Source organism: Somniosus microcephalus, chromosome 29 (assembly GCF_052327205.1).
Source record: "Somniosus microcephalus isolate GS21.2 chromosome 29, FLI_Smic_1.0, whole genome shotgun sequence".
Classification (NCBI taxonomy): Eukaryota; Metazoa; Chordata; class Chondrichthyes; order Squaliformes; family Somniosidae; genus Somniosus; species Somniosus microcephalus.
The window spans coordinates 8,709,516-8,729,867 of record NC_141015.1 but is presented as its reverse complement, the minus strand read 5'-3'; the positions used below and the strand labels follow the sequence as shown (position 1 = coordinate 8,729,867).

The following is a 20,352-nucleotide window of genomic DNA, read 5'->3' as shown; positions in this document are numbered from 1 at the left end:
CTTGGGTGGTTTAAAATGGCGCCTCCCGCGCTTTTCCTTCTTCCCCAATAGATTAAAATGGCGCCTCCCGCGCTTTTCCTTCTTCCCCCTGCTGCCAATGCTGCTCCTAGCGTTCTAAATAGTAATGGCGGCGCCCCGCAGCTTCTGCGCGTCTCTCTTTTGTTAATTAATTTTCTTCGTTTTATTCTTCTTCGACGCTGTCCACTGCGCGTCTCTTTTCCTTCCCCTTTTTTTATTTTCTTTAACGCTGCCCGGCTCTTGAGCACCGACCGCGCCCTGTGCGCTCCACCCTCTCTCTCTCTTTTCCTTCCCGACGACGCTGCACGGCCCCCTTGCAGAGCCGCTCGATCGAGCTCTAGCCCGCCGCAGTCCGGAAGGGTCAGCGCACTACCTGCTACCAGCACGATTTGCTGGAACACCTTGACTGGGGAACCAAGCCCAGCTCTCCACAGCTTCCCCTGCGATTCTCTGAACTCCGATGGATCACTGGGCGGTTGCCCACGGTCGACCCCCGTTGCTCTGGCTTCGACCTCCAAGAAGCTTCTTTTCAGGGATGGATCCCCGTGAGGTGATGCAGTACTGCAGGTGAGTTTGAATCTACTCGTCGCCACTGTAGTGTCCGCGTATCAATAACACACAGACTGCAGGAGAACGGTAATAACAGGTGTTTACTGAACAGAGGGTATGCTGGAACTGAAAGTACAGAAGCCTGCTACGGCTTTATATACAGGTGTGGTCACTGCCAGTACTACAGTATAAAAGCAGTTCTCTCTTAAAGGTACATACACAACACACTGTGTGATCTGTCTGTACCAGTAATCTCAGAGTCACTGTGTAATCTGTCTGTACCAGTAATCTCAGGGTCACTGTGTGATCTGTCTGTACCAGTAATCTCACGGTCACTGTGTGATCTGTCTGTACCAGTAATCTCAGGGTCACTGTGTGAGCTGTCTGTACCAGTAATCTCAGGGTCACTGTGTGATCTGTCTGTACCAGTAATCTCAGGGTCACTGTGTGAGCTGTCTGTACCAGTAATCTCAGGGTCACTGTGTGATCTGTCTCTGCCAGTAATCTCAGAGTCACTGTGTGATCTGTGTGTACCAGTAATCTCAGGGTCACGGTGTGATCTGTCTGTACCAGTAATCTCAGGGTCACTGTGTGATCTGTCTGTACCAGTAATCTCACGGTCACTGTGTGATCTGTCTGTACCAGTAATCTCAGGGTCACTGTGTGATCTGTCTGTACCAGTAATCTCAGGGTCACTGTGTGATCTGTCTGTACCAGTAATCTCAGGGTCACTGTGTGATCTGTCTGTACCAGTAATCTCAGGGTCACTGTGTGATCTGTCTGTACCAGTAATCTCAGGGTCACTGTGTGATCTGTCTGTACCAGTAATCTCAGGGTCACTGTGTGATCTGTCTGTACCAGTAATCTCAGGGTCACTGTGTGATCTGTCTGTACCAGTAATCTCAGGGTCACTGTGTGATCTGTCTGTACCAGTAATCTCAGGGTCACTGTGTGAGCTGTCTCTACTAGTAATCTCAGGGTCACTGTGTGATCTGTCTGTACCAGTAATCTCAGGGTCACTGTGTGATCTGTCTGTACCAGTAATCTCAGGGTCACTGTGTGATCTGTCTGTACCAGTAATCTCAGGGTCACTGTGTGATCTGTCTGTACCAGTAATCTCAGGGTCACTGTGTGAGCTGTCTGTACCAGTAATCTCAGGGTCACTGTGCGATCTGTCTGGACCAGTAATCTCAGGGTCACTGTGTGATCTGTCTGTACCAGTAATCTCAGGGTCACTGTGTGAGCTGTCTGTACCAGTAATCTCAGGGTCACTGTGCGATCTGTCTGGACCAGTAATCTCAGGGTCACTGTGTGATCTGTCTGTACCAGTAATCTCAGGGTCACTGTGTGATCTGTCTGTACCAGTAATCTCGGGGTCACTGTGTGATCTGTCTGTACCAGTAATCTCAGGGTCACTGTGTGATCTGTCTGTACCAGTAATCTCAGGGTCACTGTGTGATCTGTCTGTACCAGTAATCTCAGGGTCACTGTGTGATCTGTCTGTACCAGTAATCTCACGGTCACTGTGTGATCTGTCTGTACCAGTAATCTCAGGGTCACTGTGTGAGCTGTCGGTACCAGTAATCTCAGGGTCACTGTGTGATCTGTCTGTACCAGTAATCTCAGAGTCACTGTGTGATGTGCCAAATAACTGCCCGAATCCAAAGTTAAAGCTTAAGACTAAAGCCTTTTATTAAATAAGAATCATGGCAGAGTTAACAGAGTCCATCATCGACCGAGCCCTTGGTAGAACATACCAGAAGAGGGGCGGGGCCAGGGAGGAGCATTAGTGGTTCCCCCTGGTGGAACATTCCAGACATTACAAGTGCAAGTACAAATATCAGAACACAGTTATTTCATCACATTCACCCCCTGCTATAGATTCAGTCTGTCAGGAGGTCTGATAATCCTCTGGGAACGACGTAACTCTTGCTGAGGCTCCTCCCGGAGCACTAACTCCGGTTCATTCGAATTCCCAGAATCATCAGTATTTTCCACACTGAGGCCTAGAAATTCAGCTGTTTGCGCCAGCCGTTAGCGCCAGATTTCCGGCGCTATCCACTTAGCGCCCGGGCACTGCCGGATCTGCGCCTACGCCGAAATTCAGCTGGGCTTTAGCGCCGGCGCAAAGTGTTAGCGCCCGCTCAGCTGCGCGCGCATCTTATGACGTCATTCCGTCTTGCAACGCCGTTTGTGCGCCCCAAACCGGAAATTCAGTGGCGCCCGGCCGATGTGGCCGTGGCGCTGCTAAGAACTGTGAAATGGAACTCAACAGAGGCCCTGTGGGATTCGGGGAGCGCTAATTAAAGGGCACATCCACTCACCCATAAAAGCCAGCCATTTCGCTGCAATGACTTGACTGGTTTGGATTTCTGCACAGAGAGCAAGGCACAGAGATTACTGATTTCGGACACCATAGGAGAGGTATTTTTGGCTTCTAGCCAGTGCTTTGACATTTGCATCCTTGTGATTTTGCTGTTTGGAACTTTGTAATGGGGGCTGCATGGGGGGCCAACCCTCAGTTCCTACATTTTGTGCGAAGGGCTCGCAGACGCTTTGAGAGAGGGCCAGGCATGCCTAGACGCAGAGGGGCCATTAGGCGTCGCCAACGTAGGCCTTACCCAGTCAGGCAATACCGGGAGCAGGTCTCATATCTCACCATGACTGCGGCGCATTGTGTTAAGAGGCTACGCTTCAGAAGGGAGGTGGTTGAAGAGATCTGCCAGCTGCTTCATGCAGATTTGCAGCCACAGCTCATGTCCAGGGCGTCTCTCTCGGTGGAAGTGAAGGTCACGGTGGCTCTCAGCTTTTATGCAAGCGGCTCCTTCCAAGCCGCTGCTGGGGACATCGCGAACATCTCCCAGTTCGCCGCGCATCGCTGCATCCGACAGGTCACCGAAGCACTTTTCGCGAGGAGGCACCAATTCATCTCCTTCCCCATGACCCAACACAAGCAGGAGCAGCGTGCATTCGGATTTGCCAGGATCGCGGCCTTCCCCATGGTGCAGGGCGCCATTGACTGCACGCATGTGGCTATGCGGGCACCTATCCACAATGCCGAGCAATACCGCAACCGGAAGGGCTACCATTCCCTAAATGTGCAGCTGGTGTGTGACCACAGGCAGCGCATCCTAGCTGTCAATGCCCGCTTCCCAGGAAGCAGCCACGATGCCTTTATCCTGCGCCAGACTACTGTGGCTGACATGTTCCAGGCACAGCCTCCACCAAGGGGATGGCTTATCGGGGACAAGGGCTACCTTTTGTGCAGATGGCTCATGACCCCGCTCCGCGCGCCCAGGACCCCAGCGGAGCTGGCATACAACGAAAGCCATCAAGCCACAAGGAACCTAATAGAGGAAACGATAGGCGTCCTCAAGCAACGGTTCCGTTGCCTGGATCGTTCGGGCGGGTCTCTTCAGTATTCGCCGGATAGAGTCTCCCAGTTCGTCGTGGTGTGCTGCATGCTCCACAACCTGGCTATCCGCAGGACTCAGGCACTGCCACCTGACATTGCCCCACCACCTCAGGAGGACGAGCAGGAGGACCCTGAGGAGGAGGAGCACCAGGCCAGGAGGGAGCGACAAGGTCCAAGGGCCGTCCGCCGGGGGCTTATTGCTCGACACTTCTAGGCCCCCTGTCAGGGAATGGCCTGGCCCACTGAACGCAGCCGCTTCGCAAGCCCTCAGCCGGTTAACCCAACAACCACTTGAAACATGACACCTGCACATGGTGAATAAATAAACATCTTTATTTCAAAAACTCAGGGCCCTTCCCACATGGAAGAGCAAAACAGAGAAGACCCCCAAAAAACAGTAACAAACTTCTGTCACTCCCAAAACCTGGGGAGGACTAACATAACATCACCATCCAAATGGCCTTCGTCACTGGCCTAACAAAAACAAGCCCCCCCCACAACACAAAGACCCCCATAAAACCAAACCACATAATGCCCCCCAGAACAGAAGCCCCCGCATCACCCAAACCCTCGCTCAACACACTCTATTCGGTGTGGCGAGAGGGCGAGTCTGTCGACAGCCGTCTTTTGCCCCGGCCCGTCCTGCTGCTGCGCCTCAAGCTGGGCCGTGAGGCTGTGGCGAGGCTGGGGGAAGGATCCTCAGGGCGACAAGGCGTCTCGCCAGATGCCCTTGGGGGTCGGCCAACACGAGGGCGGGCCCGGGAGGGGCCGGCTGGTGGCTGCTGCAGCTGTGGGTGGCCCTCTTCACTGGCTGCAGTAGCTCCTTGCACCCTGGCTGGGGGAGTCGCAGGCTCGCCTGCAGCAATGGGGACAAGGTGGGTGATGCCAGGCGCGCGCTGGTCGCCAGACACACGTGCACTCGGCCGGCCTGGCCGGGGAGCAAGCGCGCCAAACTGTTGGTCACCAGACCGGTGTGCGGCAGCAGGGCGGCAGCAGGGCGGCGGCTGGCCTGGCGACGCCTCCGCGCCAGTGCGAGGGTGGCAGAAGTCAGTGCCCCAACTGCGCCGGCATGTCCCCGCATCTGCAGTGCCATTGTCTGCACAGCACCTCTCAGCTGGCGACTGGCGTGCTGCGCTGCCTCGAGTTGTTCAACCCCCCTCTCATGCGCTGCCACAAGGAGCTCCACCCCCCTGGCGTGCGCTGCTGCGAATAGCTCTAGGCCCCTGGCCTGGGATTGGCCGAAAGCCACCACACTTTGAGCGAGGCTTTCGATGGCGTGAGGCATCTGTGCCACCACCTCCATGATTTCGACGTGCCGGCGCTCCGACGCCGCCGACATCTCGTCCAGGAGGCGCACCTCCTGGGCGACGTCCGAGTCCGGACTGGAGGGCGCCTCCACCCTCTGGCCAGAAGGCTGGCGTGCCGCCGGAGCGTTGCCGCGTGCGGCCACGCCACTGGGACCAGGTTCTGCCCTCCCCTCCACCGCCTCCCCCCTCTGGGCAGAAGGCTGGTGTGCCGCCGGAGCCTTGCCGCGTGCGTCCATGCCACTGGGACCAGGTTCGGGGCTCCCCTCCCCCGCCTCCCCCTGGCTCTCCGGCACCCCAGACGTCGCCCCTTCATTGCCATCTCCTGGAGCGGAGGAGGGTTCCCCCGAGGTGGCGCCTTCCTGCTGCTCCTCGACGTCCTCCTCCTCCGAGGGCCTGGCTGTGTGGGCTTCAGGGAGCACCTCCTCCTCACCAGCTGAAAGCAGGAAGGCACAAGTGTAGCTTTAGAGTGAGGACAGGCCGACAGCGAGGGAGGCCGCACTGGTGCATTATGCGCATTTTTCGGCCAGTGGGGAAGGATGTAGATCTGATGCGCGAGGGCAAGGAGAGAGGTGCACCCGGTCCTGTCCTTACCAGTGGGTTCCAGTATAGGGTCGGCGTCGCCGAGCGCCACAGGCCCAATCACCGGGTGACGCAGGAGTCGGGCCACCCTCTCTTCCAGAACCGTTAGCTCCTGGTAATCGCGAGGGCCTCCACCAGTGACACGCAGGCTCCTGGCGTTCCTCGCCAGCTTGGCCTGCAAGAGAAAGGAGGGCGTCTAAGTACAGTGTGGTGCCCCGTTGCTGTGTGTGAGGCCTCCCATGGTGGAATAGCTTGCACAGTGTGGTGCCCCGTTGCTGTGTGTGAGGCCTCCCATGGTGGAATAGCTTGCACAGTGTGGTGCCCTGTAGCTGTGTGTGAGGCCTCCCATGGTGGAATAGCTTGCACAGTGTGGTGCCCTGTTGCTGTGTGTGAGGCCTCCCATGGTGGAATAGCTTGCACAGTGTGGTGCCCCGTTGCTGTGTGTGAGGCCTCCCATGGTGGAATAGCTTGCACAGTGTGGTGCCCTGTTGCTGTGTGTGAGGCCTCCCATGGTGGAATAGCTTGCACAGTGTGGTGCCCTGTTGCTGTGTGTGAGGCCTCCCATGGTGGAATAGCTTGCACAGTGTGGTGCCCTGTAGCTGTGTGTGAGGCCTCCCATGGTGGAATAGCTTGCACAGTGTGGTAAGTGCAGAAAGAGCTATTGATTAACATGCAAGTGCCATTGCAGCGGCAGCAGGGCTGGGCATTAGACCTTGGATGTCCCTTTGGCCCTAATGGGAGGTGCACATGCAAGGATGAGGGGGACACTGGAAAGGGTACTCACCTTGACCAGCCGACATAGGTCATTGTATTTCTTGCGGCACTGGTCCGCACTCCTGGGAACATCGGAGTTGGAGGAGACCCTCTGGGCAATTTTGGTCCACGCCTCCCTGAACTGGCTCCTGGGAGCCTTCCTGCCACTAGCCGGGCACACGACCCGTCTTCTTTTGCGCACCCCATGAAGGAGCACACCCAGCACATGCTCAGAGAACCGCTGGGCTCTTTCACGGGCCCTCTCCATGACCTCCAGGCGTTGATATGGCACACAACCAGTCCTGAGGCCTAGTTGCAGGGCTACAGCATGCAGGGCGTGGCTGCAGTCAAAGTTGACCCTTCCCCCTTTAAGAGCTGGCCGGCGTCAGGGTGTCTGCTGACACTCACCACATGATCGCACCTGCGCTGCGCCCGGAATTGGCGTTATCAGGCTGCATCGCCGGATTAGCGCCTGAACACAGGGTTCCAACGCCTTTTGCAGCGCTCGGTCAAAAAGTTGGCCAAATCTACTGAATTTCGGCGAGCTCGCCTGCACTTTCCGGCGGCCGCTAAATTTGACGAGCGCCCGACTTTAGCGCCGCAATAGCGTCCGAACTGAATTTCTAGGCCTGAGGGTTTGTGTCTCTGAAGGTCCAATACCACGATTGAAAACTCTACTCTCAGAGTCGAACTCTTCTCGAGCTCCAGCAGGTGCAAGATCTTTAATAGAGACCGTATCCTCTCGCCCATCCGAATATTGAATATACGCATACTGGGGATTAGCATGGAGGAGTTGTACTTCCTCCACCAGTGGATCAGTCTTGTGGCCTCTCACATGTCTGCGCAACAACACAGGGCCCGTGGTCGTCAACCATGTGGGTAGCGATACTCCATTAGTAGCTTTTCTTGGAAAACTAAACATCCTTTCATGAGGGGTGGCATTCGTCGCTGTACACAAAAGAGACCTTATGGAATGCAGCACGTCTGGCAGGACATCCTGCCAGCGAGAGGTCGGCAGGCCTCGTGACTTCAGAGGCAGTACGATAGCCTTCCACACTGTCGCATTTTCTTTCTCGACCTGCCCATTACCACGAGGGTTATAGCTGGTAGTTCTACTCGTTGCAATCCCCTTCGATAGCAAAAACTGGCGTAATTCTTCGCTCATAAAGGAAGAACCCCTATCACTATGTTTTTAGTTAGGCATGCCGAACAAGGAAAACAGTTGGCAGAGGCATTTAATTACAACAGCACTAGTCACATCCGGACAGGGGATAACAAAAGGGAACCGAGAGTACTCGTCTATAATATTAAGAAAATAGACATTACGGTCGCTCGATGGAAGGGAACCTTTAAAATCGAGACTCAAACGCTCAAATGGTCGAGTTGCTTTAATAAGGTGAGCTGGCTCGGACGGCTTATAGAAGCGGGGTTTGCATTCAGCACAAACATGACAGGTTCTGGTCATTGTCCGGACCTCCTCAATAGAGTAGGGTAGATTGTGGGACTTAATGAAGTGGTTCATTCTGGTAACCCCAGGGTGGCAGAGTGCGTCATGGAGACTTTGAAGCTTATCTATACCTAGACTAGCACATACTCCTCGTGACAAAGCATCCGATGGCTCATTAAATACTCCAGGCCTGTACTGAATATCATAGTCATATGCTGACAGTTCTATTCGCCATCTTAAAATCTTATCATTTTTGATCTTGCCTCTCTGCTTAGTGTTGAACATAAAGGCCACAGATCGCTGGTCAGTAATGAGCGTAAAACGTTGGCCAGCGAGATAATGTCTCCAATACCTGACTGCTTCAATAATTGCCCGTGCCTCCTTTTCCACTGAAGAATGTCGAACTTCTGGTCCTTGCAATGTACGAGAGAAGAAAGCTATTGGTCTACCAGCTTGGTTAAGAGTTGCTGCCAACGCAAAATCAGATGCATCACTTTCCACTTGAAATGGGATCTTCTCATCCACGGCACATACCACTGCCTTCTCAATGTCCCGTTTGATATTAAGGAAAGCCTCCTGAGCTTCCGCCGATAGCGGAAAAGACGTCGACTTAATAAGAGGTCGGACTTTATCTGAGTAGCTAGCCACCCACTGGGCATAGTACGAGAAGAATCCCAGACACCTTCTTAAGGCTTTTACAGTGTGAGGTAAAGGTAATTCCTTAAGTGGACGTAATCTTTCAGGGTCTGGCCCGATTACCCCATTCTCCACAACGCAACCAAGAATACACAAACATGTAGTATTGAAGGTACACTTGTTTTCATTGTAGGTCAGGTTTAACCTCTTTGCAGTCTGTAGGAACTTCGCGAGATTTTGATCATGCTCCCGTTGGTCACGCCCACAGATGGTAACATTGTCCAGGTACGGGAATGTTGCTTCCAACGCATATTCATCCACCATACGGTCCATCTCCCGTTGGAAGACGGATACCCCATTCGTCACTCCAAAGGGCACCCGAAGGAATTGGAACAGGTGCCCATTAGCTTCGAAGGCCGTATAAGGTCGGTCTTCTATTTTGATGGGGAGTTGATGGTAGGCAGACTTTAAATCAATGGTGGAGAACACGCGGTACTGAGCTATCTGGTTCACCATCTCAGAAATACGAGGCAAAGGATAGGGGTCTAATTGGGTATACAAATTTATAGTCTGGCTATAATCGACCACAAGTCTTTTCTTCTCATTAGTTTTAACCACCACCACCTGGGCACGCCACGGGCTACCACTGTGTTCGATGATTCCCTCCCGTTGAAGCCTTTCCACTTCCTCTTTTATAAATGTTTTATCTTCTGAACTATACCGTCGACTCTTAGTCACTATAGGTCTACAATTAGGAGCAAGGTTCGCAAACAAAGAAGGCGGGCTTACGTTTAAAGTAGAAAGGCCGCAGACTGTGAGCGGAGGCTGAGATCCACCATACTTAAGGGTAACGCTCTCATGCTGACACTGGAAGTCCAAGCCTAATATTAAGTTCACACACAACTGAGGTAATATGAGGAGTTTAAAGTCCTTATACTCCGTATCCTTAACGGTCAATGTGACTTTACAATATCCAGTTACCTCCGAAGTAAGGGATTTGGACGCCATCACAATTTCACTTCGAGTAGGATACACCTTCAATGAACAGGAGTTAACAAGGTTGGGGTGTATAAAACTTTCAGTACTGCCACAGTCTATCAAACACCCAGTAGGATGACCATTAATCTTAATGTCCATCATAGATTTTGACAAGGAACACGGTATGGTCTGGTCAACCGTAGCCGAGGCTAGAGTAAAACGATAGGCGGCAGCAGAGAAGACATCGGGTACAGGATTACCCTTACACACTTTACTAAAATGTCCCCGTTTCTTACATTTAAAACAGGTAGCCTCTCTGGCTGGGCAACTTTGCCTGGGGTGTTTAGATTGGCCACAAAAATAACACTTAGACCCATGGGGCACAGCCGTAACAATAGGATTAAGTGGGGGCTCCATTGGTGTTATGGATGCCTCCATACTCGGAACACACGAGGCTGAGAGAGATGCATGGGCTGATGCATACACTTCTGAATTCTTCTGGGCTACATCTAACGATCGAGCAGCAGCGACAACCGTTTTTAAAACTAACGAGTCGTTCTCGAGGAGTCTCTGTCTAATATAATTAGATCGGAGGCCAGATATGAAAGAATCGCGGATGGCTTCTTCCTGATACACTATGGCAGAGACAGCCTTGTAGTTGCAACCCTTAGCCAAAGCCTTAAGGTCCTGCAGGAAATCGTCTAGAGATTCCTCGGGTAATTGCCTGCGAGTAGACAGGAGATACCTGGCGTATACTTCGTTAACCGACTTAAGGTACTGGGCTTTAAGAGCTGCAAGGGCCTCTTCATATGTAGTAATATCTTCAATTATAGAGTAAAGTTTGATGACTTACCAAGTTGGTTAGAAGACCCAACTTGTTAACCGTCGGATCGGTCGATGATGCGATGAAGTGTTCAAAACATCGGAGCCAATGCGTAAATTTCTTCTACGCATCTGCCGAATGGGGATCGATATCCAGACGCTTTGGTTTCAAAAATCGATCCATCTTCCAAAAGTTGTTATTTAATAAAATTAATGTGCCAAATAACTGCCCGAATCCAAAGTTAAAGCTTAAGACTGAAGCCTTTTATTAAATAAGAATCATGGCAGAGTTAACAGAGTCCATCATCGACCGAGCCCTTGGTAGAACATACCAGAAGAGGGGCGGGGCCAGGGAGGAGCATTAGTGGTTCCCCCTGCTGGAACATTCCAGACATTACAAGTGCAAGTACAAATATCAGAACACAGTTATTTAATCACACTGTGTGATCTGTGTGTACCAGTAATCTCAGGGTCACTGTGTGATCTGTCTGTACCAGTAATCTCAGGGTCACTGTGTGATCTGTCTGTACCAGTAATCTCAGGGTCACTGTGTGATCTGTGTGTACCAGTAATCTCAGGGTCACTGTGTGATCTGTCTGTACCAGTAATCTCAGAGTCACTTTATGATCTGTCTGTACCAGTAATCTCAGGGTCACTGTGTGAGCTGTCTGTACCAGTAATCTCAGGGTCACTGTGTGATCTGTCTGTACCAGTAATCTCAGGGTCACTGTGTGATCTGTCTGTACCAGTAATCTCAGGGTCACTGTGTGATCTGTCTGTACCAGTAATCTCAGGGTCACCGTGTGATCTGTCTGTACCAGTAATCTCAGGGTCACTGTGTGATCTGTCTGTACCAGTAATCTCACGGTCACTGTGTGATCTGTCTGCACCAGTAATCTCAGGGTCACTGTGTGATCTGTCTGTACCAGTAATCTCAGGGTCACTGTGTGATCTGTCTGTACCAGTAATCTCAGAGTCACCGTGTGATCTGTCTGTACCAGTAATCTCAGGGTCACTGTGTGATCTGTCTGTACCAGTAATCTAAGGGTCACTGTGTGAGCTGTCTGGACCAGTAATCTCAGGGTCACTGTGTGATCTGTCTGTACCAGTAATCTCAGGGTCACTGCGTGATCTGTCTGTACCAGTAATCTCAGGGTCACTGTGTGATCTGTCTGTACCAGTAATCTCAGGGTCACTGTGATCTGTCTGTAGCAGTATTCTCAGGATCACTGTGTGTAGTGGGTTGTGTAATATGATTAAAAACCTTTAAACGACATCTCATTGTTTCCTAGATTTCAAGTTTGTTTAAAGGAATCTGGATACAGATTATCCTGTAAAAATCCAATGTATCTTTAGCCTATTGGAAAAAAACCTAACATTTATGGCAACCACTGCATGACTGGAGCTAATTGAGCGTTTGAGTGTTTAAAGTTGAGTATCTGCTTTGGGAATTGACCATCTCGAGTCAGTAAGAGCCAACATTAACCCTATATATAACAGATTGATGATATGTGGAGTGTCTGGGCGGATATATAGATGCTGACTCTGCGTGACATGACGGTATGACTTTAAAAGTTAATGATCTGCTGGAAAGACAGGTCTTTTAACTGAAATAACTTGGATCCTTCAGAGCAACTATCAGATGAAGAAAGTTGGAAGCAACGTTGCAGTGTTACAGTATTACAGGGTGTTTTATGTTGCTTAGGTTGTGTCTGAGTCTAATCGGGCCTCAGAAGGAATGTAAGAGATTGAAGAGATTACTTAAGCAGCTGAAAGAGGACAAGCGGGATTACACATGCTGAAACTTTACTCGAGAAAAGTCATAAGGTCGGAGAGTGTGCTCAGACGGAATCACAGATGAATTATGATGAATCAGTGCAGAATGGGGTTAAGTAGCAAACATCAGAAATTGATCCGATCTTCCAATTATGCACTTTGCAGCCTTCCGGACTCAATATCGTGTTCAACAATTTCAGATCATAACCTCGGCCCCTATTACATTTTTACTTATATTTTTTTTCCACCCCTTTGTTTTGGATCTTCCCTCCCCCCCCCTTCCTTTTTTTTTTCTCTCTCCCACACGGCAGCCGTCTCTCATCCTGCCAGTACACTTCACACCTAATCTCAGCTGTCTTTTGTCTCCTCTGTCCTATTACCATCTCATCTGGTTTTGAATACCTCTTAATGTCTCTTTTACTTCTTTTACTTCTTTTGTTCTATCGCAGCCCTGCCTTCGATCTATTTTATTTCCTTTCCAGTTTGAAAAAGGGTTAGGCCCGAAACGTCAACTCTAATTTCACTTCACGGATGTTGCCTGGCCTGCTGAGTTTTTCCAGCATTTTCTGTTGTTATTTCAGAAATTGAAAATTGGTTTGAGAGAAAAAGGACACGTTAGTCTTTGATGGAACAAAGAAGGAGAAAGGGGAAAGATTCTCTCTCTTTTCTACAGTTACAAGCTACAGGATTTCTTTTGTTTTCAGGGTACTGCCCACTTGCCTGGATGGGTCCCAGAATGTTCTTGAGAGTCTTCTGCCATCTGTATGTTAAAATCTGGAGACATCTTTTGATTGGACTGCACTAACTAGCAAAGAGATAATAATTTATTGAATACCTCTCAACTAAAAAACAGGTATAAAGGATGTAACTGGTAGAATAGATAAGGGAGAACCAGTGGATGTGGAATATTTGGATTTTCAGAAGGCCTTTGATAAAGTCCCATATAAGAGGTTAGTTTGCAAAATTAAAGCACATGGGATTGGAGGTAACATACTGGCATGGATTGAGAATTGGTTAACAGACAGGAAACAGAGAGTAGGAATAAATGGGTCTTTTTCGGGGTGGCAGGTGGTGACTAGTGGGGTACCGCAGGGATCAGTGCTTGGGCCCCAGCTAGTAACAATAAATATCAATGATTTGGATGAGGGAACCAAATGTAATATTTCCAAGTTTGCTGACGACACGAAACTAGGTGGGATTGTGAGTTGTGAGGAGGTTGCAAAGAGGCTTCAAGGCGATTTAGACAAGTTGAGTGAGTGGGCAAATACATGGCAGATGCAGTATAACGTGGATAAATGTGAAGTTATCCACTTCGGTAGGAAAAACAGAAAGGCAGAGTATTATTTAAATGATGATCGATTGGGATATGTTGATGTACAAAGGGACCTGGGTGTCCTTGTACACCAGTCACTGAAAGCAAACATGCAGGTGCAGCAAACAGTTAGGAAGGCAAATGGTATGTTGGCCTTCATTGCAAGAGGATTTGAGTACAGGAACAATGATATCTTACTACAGTTGTACAGGGCCTTGGTGAGACCACACCTGGAGTACTGTGTGCAGTTTTGGTCTCCTTACTTAAGAAATGATATACTTGCCATAGAGGGAGTGCAGCAAAGGTTCACCAGACTGATTCCTGGGATGGCAGGGCTGTCGTATGAGGAGAGATTGGGTCGACTAGGTCTGTATTCACTCGAGTTTAGAAGAATGAGAGAGGATCTCATTGAAACGTATAAAATTCTGACAGAGCTAGACAGACTGGATGCAGGGAGCATGTTTCCCCTGGCTGGGGTGTCTAGAACGAGGGGTCACAGTCTCAGGATACGGGGTAGGACATTTAGGGCTGAGATGAGGAGAAATGTCTTCACTCAGAGGGTGGTGAACCTGTGGAATTCTCTACCACAGAAGGCTGTGGAGGCCAAGTCACTGAATATATTTAAGAAGGAGATAGATAGATTTCTAGACACAAAAGGCATCAAGGGGTATGGGGAGAGAGCGGGAATATGGTATTGAGATAGAGGATCAGCCATGATCATATTGAATGCTGGAGCAGGCTCGAAGGGCCGAATGGCCTACTCCTGCTCCTATTTTATTATGTTTCTATGTTAACAAAAATTGGACTTTAATTTGAAATATTTCTAGGTATATCCTTGTGAACATGTGAGACCGGGTCAGGCAAAAAATAGCACCTTATTGTTAAATGAGATGAATAAACTAAAATGATGTTTTCCCCAACAGAATTGTGTTTCACAGAAATATGAAAGTTAATAGTGATGTTACAACAACAACTTGTATTTATATAGCGCCTTTAACATAGTAAAACGTCCCCAAGGCGCTGCAACGGAGTACTTAAAGACGAAAAAAAATTTTTGACACCGATCCACACAAGGATAAACTAGGGCAGATAACCAAAATCTTGGTCAAAGAGGAGCGTCTTAAAGGAGGAGAGAGCGGTAGCGAGGCGGAGAGGTTTAGGGAGGGAATTCCAGAGCTTAGGGCCCAGGCAACAGAAGGCACTAATTACTAATTAGAAGTTACTAATATTTTCTGCTTGTTTTAACAGACTTGCATTTCCTAAGGATACAAGTTTGTTATAGTTACACCGTGTACCTGTGATATTGTTGCTTAAGAAAGCAATCGTCAAACTTTGGGAAACTTTTGCGTTTTCACAGATAATGTTTGAATATTCAAAACCAAAGAGCAATAGCTTCGCCTCAGTTAGGCTTAACTGTATTTGGGCAGAATTCATATGCATTTGATTGGGAGAATCATATCTATCTGTGACTTTGTGTCATGATCTTTGTGCAAGTTTTGTTCCAAGTTAAATTGGTTGTTGCAAGTTTTGTAAACCGGCAGGATAAGTTATACCACTGTTAAATGCACCAAAAGAATTAAAGTAAAAGGGAGCTCAGTGAAGCTCCGCGATGGCCACCTCCACCCCCAAAGTTTTTCCAAACAGTAAAAGAGAAAGAAATAAAGACTTGCATTTATATAGCGCCTTTCACAACCTCAGGACATCCCAAAGCACTTTACAACCAATGAAGTACTTTCTGAAATAACAACGAAAACGCTGGAGACACTCAGCAGGCCAGGCAGCATCCGTGGAGAGAGAAATAGAGTTAACGTTTCAGGTCGAAGACCTTTCGTCAGAACTGGAAACAAGCAGGAAAAGGAACAGATTTTATAGCAAGTTTAGGGGCTGGGAAATGGGGGAGGGGGTGAAAGAATAAAAGGGAAGGTCTGTGATAGGATGGAAGGCAGGAGAAGTGAAGAGGCATTGAGAGATATTCAAGGCGAGAGGAGGTGGTAATGGGACAGGTTAAGGAACAAAGGATGGCTCTAGATGAAGTGTGAATTGTGCTGGCAGAATGAAGGACAGCTGGCATGTGGAAAAAAAAGCACAAACATAAAGTGTGGATAAAAAATATATATGTGATAGGGGCCGAGGTTATGATCTGAAATTGTTGAACTCTAGTACGATAGCAAAATACTGCAGATGTTGGAAATCCGAAATAACAACAGAAAATGCTGGAAAAACTCAGCAGGTCAGGCAACATCCGTGGAGAGAAATTTGAGTTGACGTTTCGGGTCGAACCCTTCTTCAAAACTGGAAAGAAAAGAAATTAGATCGAAGGCAGGGCTGCGATCGGACAAAAGAAGTGAAAGAAACAAAAGAGCTAGACGAGATGGTAATAGGCTGAGATTAGGTGTGAAGTGTACTGGCAGGGCAAGAGATAGCCGCCAGGTGTGAGAGAAACAAAAGGAAAGGCGGGGGGGGGGGGGGGGGAGAAGGAGTGGAAAAATTACAAGAAAAAATGTGTAATAGGGGCCGAGTTCAACAATTTCAGATCATAACCTCGGCCCCTATTACACATTTTTTCTCGTAATTTTTCCACTCCTTTCCCCCCCACCTTTCCTTTTGTTTCTCTCTCACACCTAGCAGCTATCTCTTGCCCTGCCGGTACACTTTACACCTAATCTCAGCCTATTACCATCTCGTCTAGCTCTTTCACTTCTTTTGTTTCTTTCACTTCTTTTGTCCGATCGCAGCCCTGCCTTCGATCTAATTTCTTTTCTTTCCAGTTTTGAAGAAGGGTTCGACCCGAAACGTCAACTCAAATTTCTCTCCACGGATGTTGCCTGACCTGCTGAGTTTTTCCAGCATTTTCTGTTGTTATTGTTGCACTCTATGTTGAGTCCAGAGGGCTGTAAAGTGCCTAATCGAAAGATGAGGTGCTGTTCCTCGAGCTTACGCTGAGCTTCTGTGGAACAATGCAAGAGCTCGAGTACAGTGAGGTCCGAGTGGGAGTGAAGCGGAGAATTAAAGTGACAGGCGACCGGAAGCTCGGGGTCACCCTTACGGACTGAACGGAGGTGTTCCGCAAAGCGGTCACCCAATCTGCGTTTGGTCTCCCCAATGTAGAGGAGACCGCATCTTGAGCAGTGAATACAGTATATTAAATTGCAAGAAGTACAAGTAAATCGCTGTTTCACCTGGAAGGGGTGTTTGGGGCCCTGGACAGTGGGAAGGGGGGAGGTAAAAGGGCATGTGTTGCATCTCCTGCGCTTGCACGGGAAGGTGCCGGGCGAAGGGGAAGGAGTGCTGGGGGTGATAGAGAGTGGACTAGGGTGTCGCGGAGGGAGTGGTCCCTACGGAATGCTGAAAGGAGAGGTGAAGGGAAGATGCGTTTGGTGGTGGTATCATTTTGGAGGTGGCGGAAATGGCAGAGAATGATCCGTTGAATGTGGAAGCTGGTGGGGTGAAAGGTGAGGACAAGGGGAACTCTATCGTGGCTCCGGGAGGGAGGGGCAGGGGTGAGGGCAGAAGTGCTGGAGATAGAACGGAGAATGTCAAGGGCCGTGTCGACCACGGTAGAGGGGAATCCCCAGTTGAGGAAAAAGGAAGACATGTCGGAAGCACTGGTATGGAAGGTGGCATCGTCAGAGCAGATGCGGCGGAGACGGAGAAACTGGGAGAATGGAATAGAGTCCTTACAGAAGTACTTTCTGAAGTCCAGTCATTGTTGTAATGTAGGAAATGCGGCAGGCAATTCGCGCACAGCAAGGTTCCACCATTGTTTTTGTGATGTTGATTGAGGTGTAGGAGTCGCTGGAAATAAACAGACTGCGAGACTTTCATAGCAGCAAAGAAAAACGCGTGTTAGCTTTATTAACTCTCCGCATGGACTGAGGGACTTGGCCTCGTCGCAGGGCTATGATGTCATCACACAATCGACGACTCTTAAAGGGACCCTGCCCCGATAACCCAACCAAGTTCTGTACATAACGTAGAGCGATAACAACATTGGCCATACATAGTGAATTGTGTTACTGTCCCTATGTGGTCTCCGCCACAGAGGGATAAATATTGGCCAGGAAACCAGGGATGCTCTTTTTCGAAATAGTGGCCATGGGATCTTTTAACATCCACCTGAGAGAGCAGTTTAACATCTCATCCTAAAGACGGCACCTCCGGCAGTGCAGCACTCCCTCAGTATTGTATTGGAGTGTCAGCCTGGATTATGTGCTCAAGTCTCTGGAGTGGGACATGAACCCACACCCTTACTGACTCACAGGCGAGAGTGCTACCCACTGAGCCACAGCTGGCACCTTACTTCTATTTGCCAAGTTGCCATGCTGGGTGAAGACATCAGGCTGTCTGAGGAAGTTTCTTTTTAGTGCCCGGATTTAATTTGAATGGATATTTACCAACTGCACTCACCAAGGTGACGGCAGGAAATCAGAAATTTGACAAATGCATGCCATGCAGGTTAACCCAATCCAGGCTCTCCAGAAGAGCCACAATGGATTTTGTGTTCTTTATTACAGGTGATGATGGTTTTTGGGACCGTGGCAATGGTGGTGCAGGATTACTCAGCGTACCTTGTCCAGTAATGTGTGGTTTGCACATTACAGAGGGTCAAGGCTATTCCTACTCATCGCTGTACTGCTTTAGTGACTGCGAAAGTACTTGTTGGGGTATGGTACAGGTAATAGACAGCGACAATGGTGAAGCATTTGTAGGAGAGGTGATGAAAGAAATGTGCGCAATACTGGGGATAGACCAAACGATTTCACGTTCCATATCACCATCAGGTCAGATCGAAAGAGCAAATCATACCATCAAAACAATATTGAAGAAGGTGGTTGAAGAGTCAGGAAAGATTGGGATTTAAAGGTACCCCTGATTTTAATGGCTATCCTGGGAATGTCAACAACAACAACTAGCATTTATATAACTGCAACAACTGGCGGAGCAATTAAAATCATGGATGCACAAGAGGCCAGAATTGGAGGAGCACAGAGATCTTGGAGGGTTGTAGGGCTGGAGGAGTTTACAGAGATAGGGAGGGGCGAGGCCATGGAGGGATCTGAAAACAAGGATGAGAATTTTAAAATTGAGGCGTTGCTTAGCCGGGGTGATGGGTGAACAGGACTTTGTGCGAGTTAGGATACGGGCAGCAGAGTTTTGGATGAACTGAAGTTTATGGAGGGTGGAAGATGAGAGACCGGCGTGGAGTGTGTTGGAATTGTCAAGTCTCGAGGTAGCACCTTTAACGTAGCAAAACTTCCCAAGGCACGTCACAGGAGCATGTCGGGATCTTTGAAGGACCCTGATTCCGAAAGGTTCGACGTTGACCCGTATTAGTGACAATGATTAAACTTTATTCAGCACAAGCAAGACTTAATACATTACAGTATTAGAGCAGCTAGTTTACAGAGTATAATTGAGATTTATATTAGCCTGTTATACTCTGGGTAGAAGTCACAACTGGGAATAAGCCGCAACCTGTGTTTCTTGTGTTTCATCTCTCTTTGTCTCTCGGGTGTCCCATGGATTCTTCCTGAAATCTTCTACCCTTTGTGGGTGTTGGGACCCCCTTCTTATACCCGTACTACCATTCAAAACTAATGGAGCCTCACTGGACTTACATCTAATTCCCCAAAATCCATTCATGAAGATACCATGTGATGCGCTATTAATTACTCAAAAGACTGAGGTTAAGCGAGTAACTAACAGGCTTTTATTAACAAGAGAATGAAGGTGTGCCTCGAGTGGTCGACCAGTCCAGAATACAGAGGGACTGTGGAGCAGTCACCTTTATACCTGGACTCGTGGGAGGAGTCAGCCGAGGCATGTACAGACATGTACACAGTGGAATACAAACACCCACACAGGCAGGTATAACAGTGGTTTACCACACCATGTACACAGCACCTCTGCTTACTCAGGTTCTGGTACTCACCCCCCGACACCCTCCGTTTTTGACCACCAAGACTGATATCTGGGGCAGTTATGGCAACACAAAAGAACATGTCCCATACCGAAGAGATATGGTGTCCTTGATGGTCCTGTGAGAGGCCCATGTTTCAGCTTACAGCCAGGCACTGGTCCAGCCTCTTTCATTCTCATAACATTCCAGCACAGTTACTACAACTGACATGGTTCCCATAGCCAGCTCCACTCTACACTTCATCGTTACTGTTGGTTAATATCCCACTTTCGTTAGTTCAGCCACAGCTTCCCTATTCAGTCCTCTCTCTCACCCCAGGCTGTCTGGGTTATGGTTTCCTTACAGACTTTAATTATGTGCAAAGGTTGTGGGTTCAAGTCCCACTCCAGAGACTTGAGCACAAAAATCTAGGCTGACACTCCAGTGCCGTGCTGAGGGAGTGCTGCACTGTTGGAGGTGCTGTCTTTTGGGTGAGACATTAAAACAAGGCCCCGTCTGCTCTCTCAGGTGGATGTAAAAGATCCCACGGCACTATTTCGAAGAAGAGCAGGGGAATTATCCCCAGAGTCCTGGCCAATATTTATCCCTCAATTAACATCACTAAAACAGATTATCTGGTCATTATCACATCGCTGTTTGTGGGAGCTTGCTGTGCGATAATTGGCTGCTGCATTTCCCACATTACAGCAATGACTACACTTCAAAAGTACTTCATTGGCTGTAAAGCGCTTTGAGACATCTGGTGGTCGTGAAAGGTGCTATAGAAATGCAAGTCTTTGTTTTTCTTTCAAATGGTTACATGTTTAATATAATTCAGGTTACCACTGCATACAGTTGACA

General features: G+C 48.9%; 1 protein-coding gene across 1 annotated transcript; it reads right to left on the bottom strand.

The window, feature by feature from the left end:
- Positions 1-4,526: 4,526 nt before the first annotated feature.
- On the bottom strand, positions 4,527-19,645 carry LOC147098457 (uncharacterized). The gene is made up of 3 exons (XM_085969980.1): positions 19,604-19,645; positions 5,881-6,043; positions 4,527-5,722 (listed from the first exon to the last, which is right to left on the bottom strand). Exons 1-3 carry the CDS (start codon positions 19,643-19,645, stop codon positions 4,638-4,640), a joined length of 1,290 nt encoding a protein of 429 aa, XP_085826106.1. The 3' UTR covers positions 4,527-4,637.
- Positions 19,646-20,352: the final 707 nt, after the last annotated feature.

Bases quoted from the DNA above. Each gene is read 5' to 3' on its own strand.
- LOC147098457 (XM_085969980.1), bottom strand. From the start codon at position 19,645: ATGGGCCTCTCACAGGACCATCAAGGACACCATATCTCTTCG. The intron at 6,044-19,603 runs GTATGGGACATG...TTTCTCTTGCAG, and splicing joins AAGGACACCATATCTCTTCG to GCCAAGCTGGCGAGGAACGC. The intron at 5,723-5,880 runs GTAAGGACAGGA...TCCTGCTTTCAG, and splicing joins CCCTATACTGGAACCCACTG to CTGGTGAGGAGGAGGTGCTC.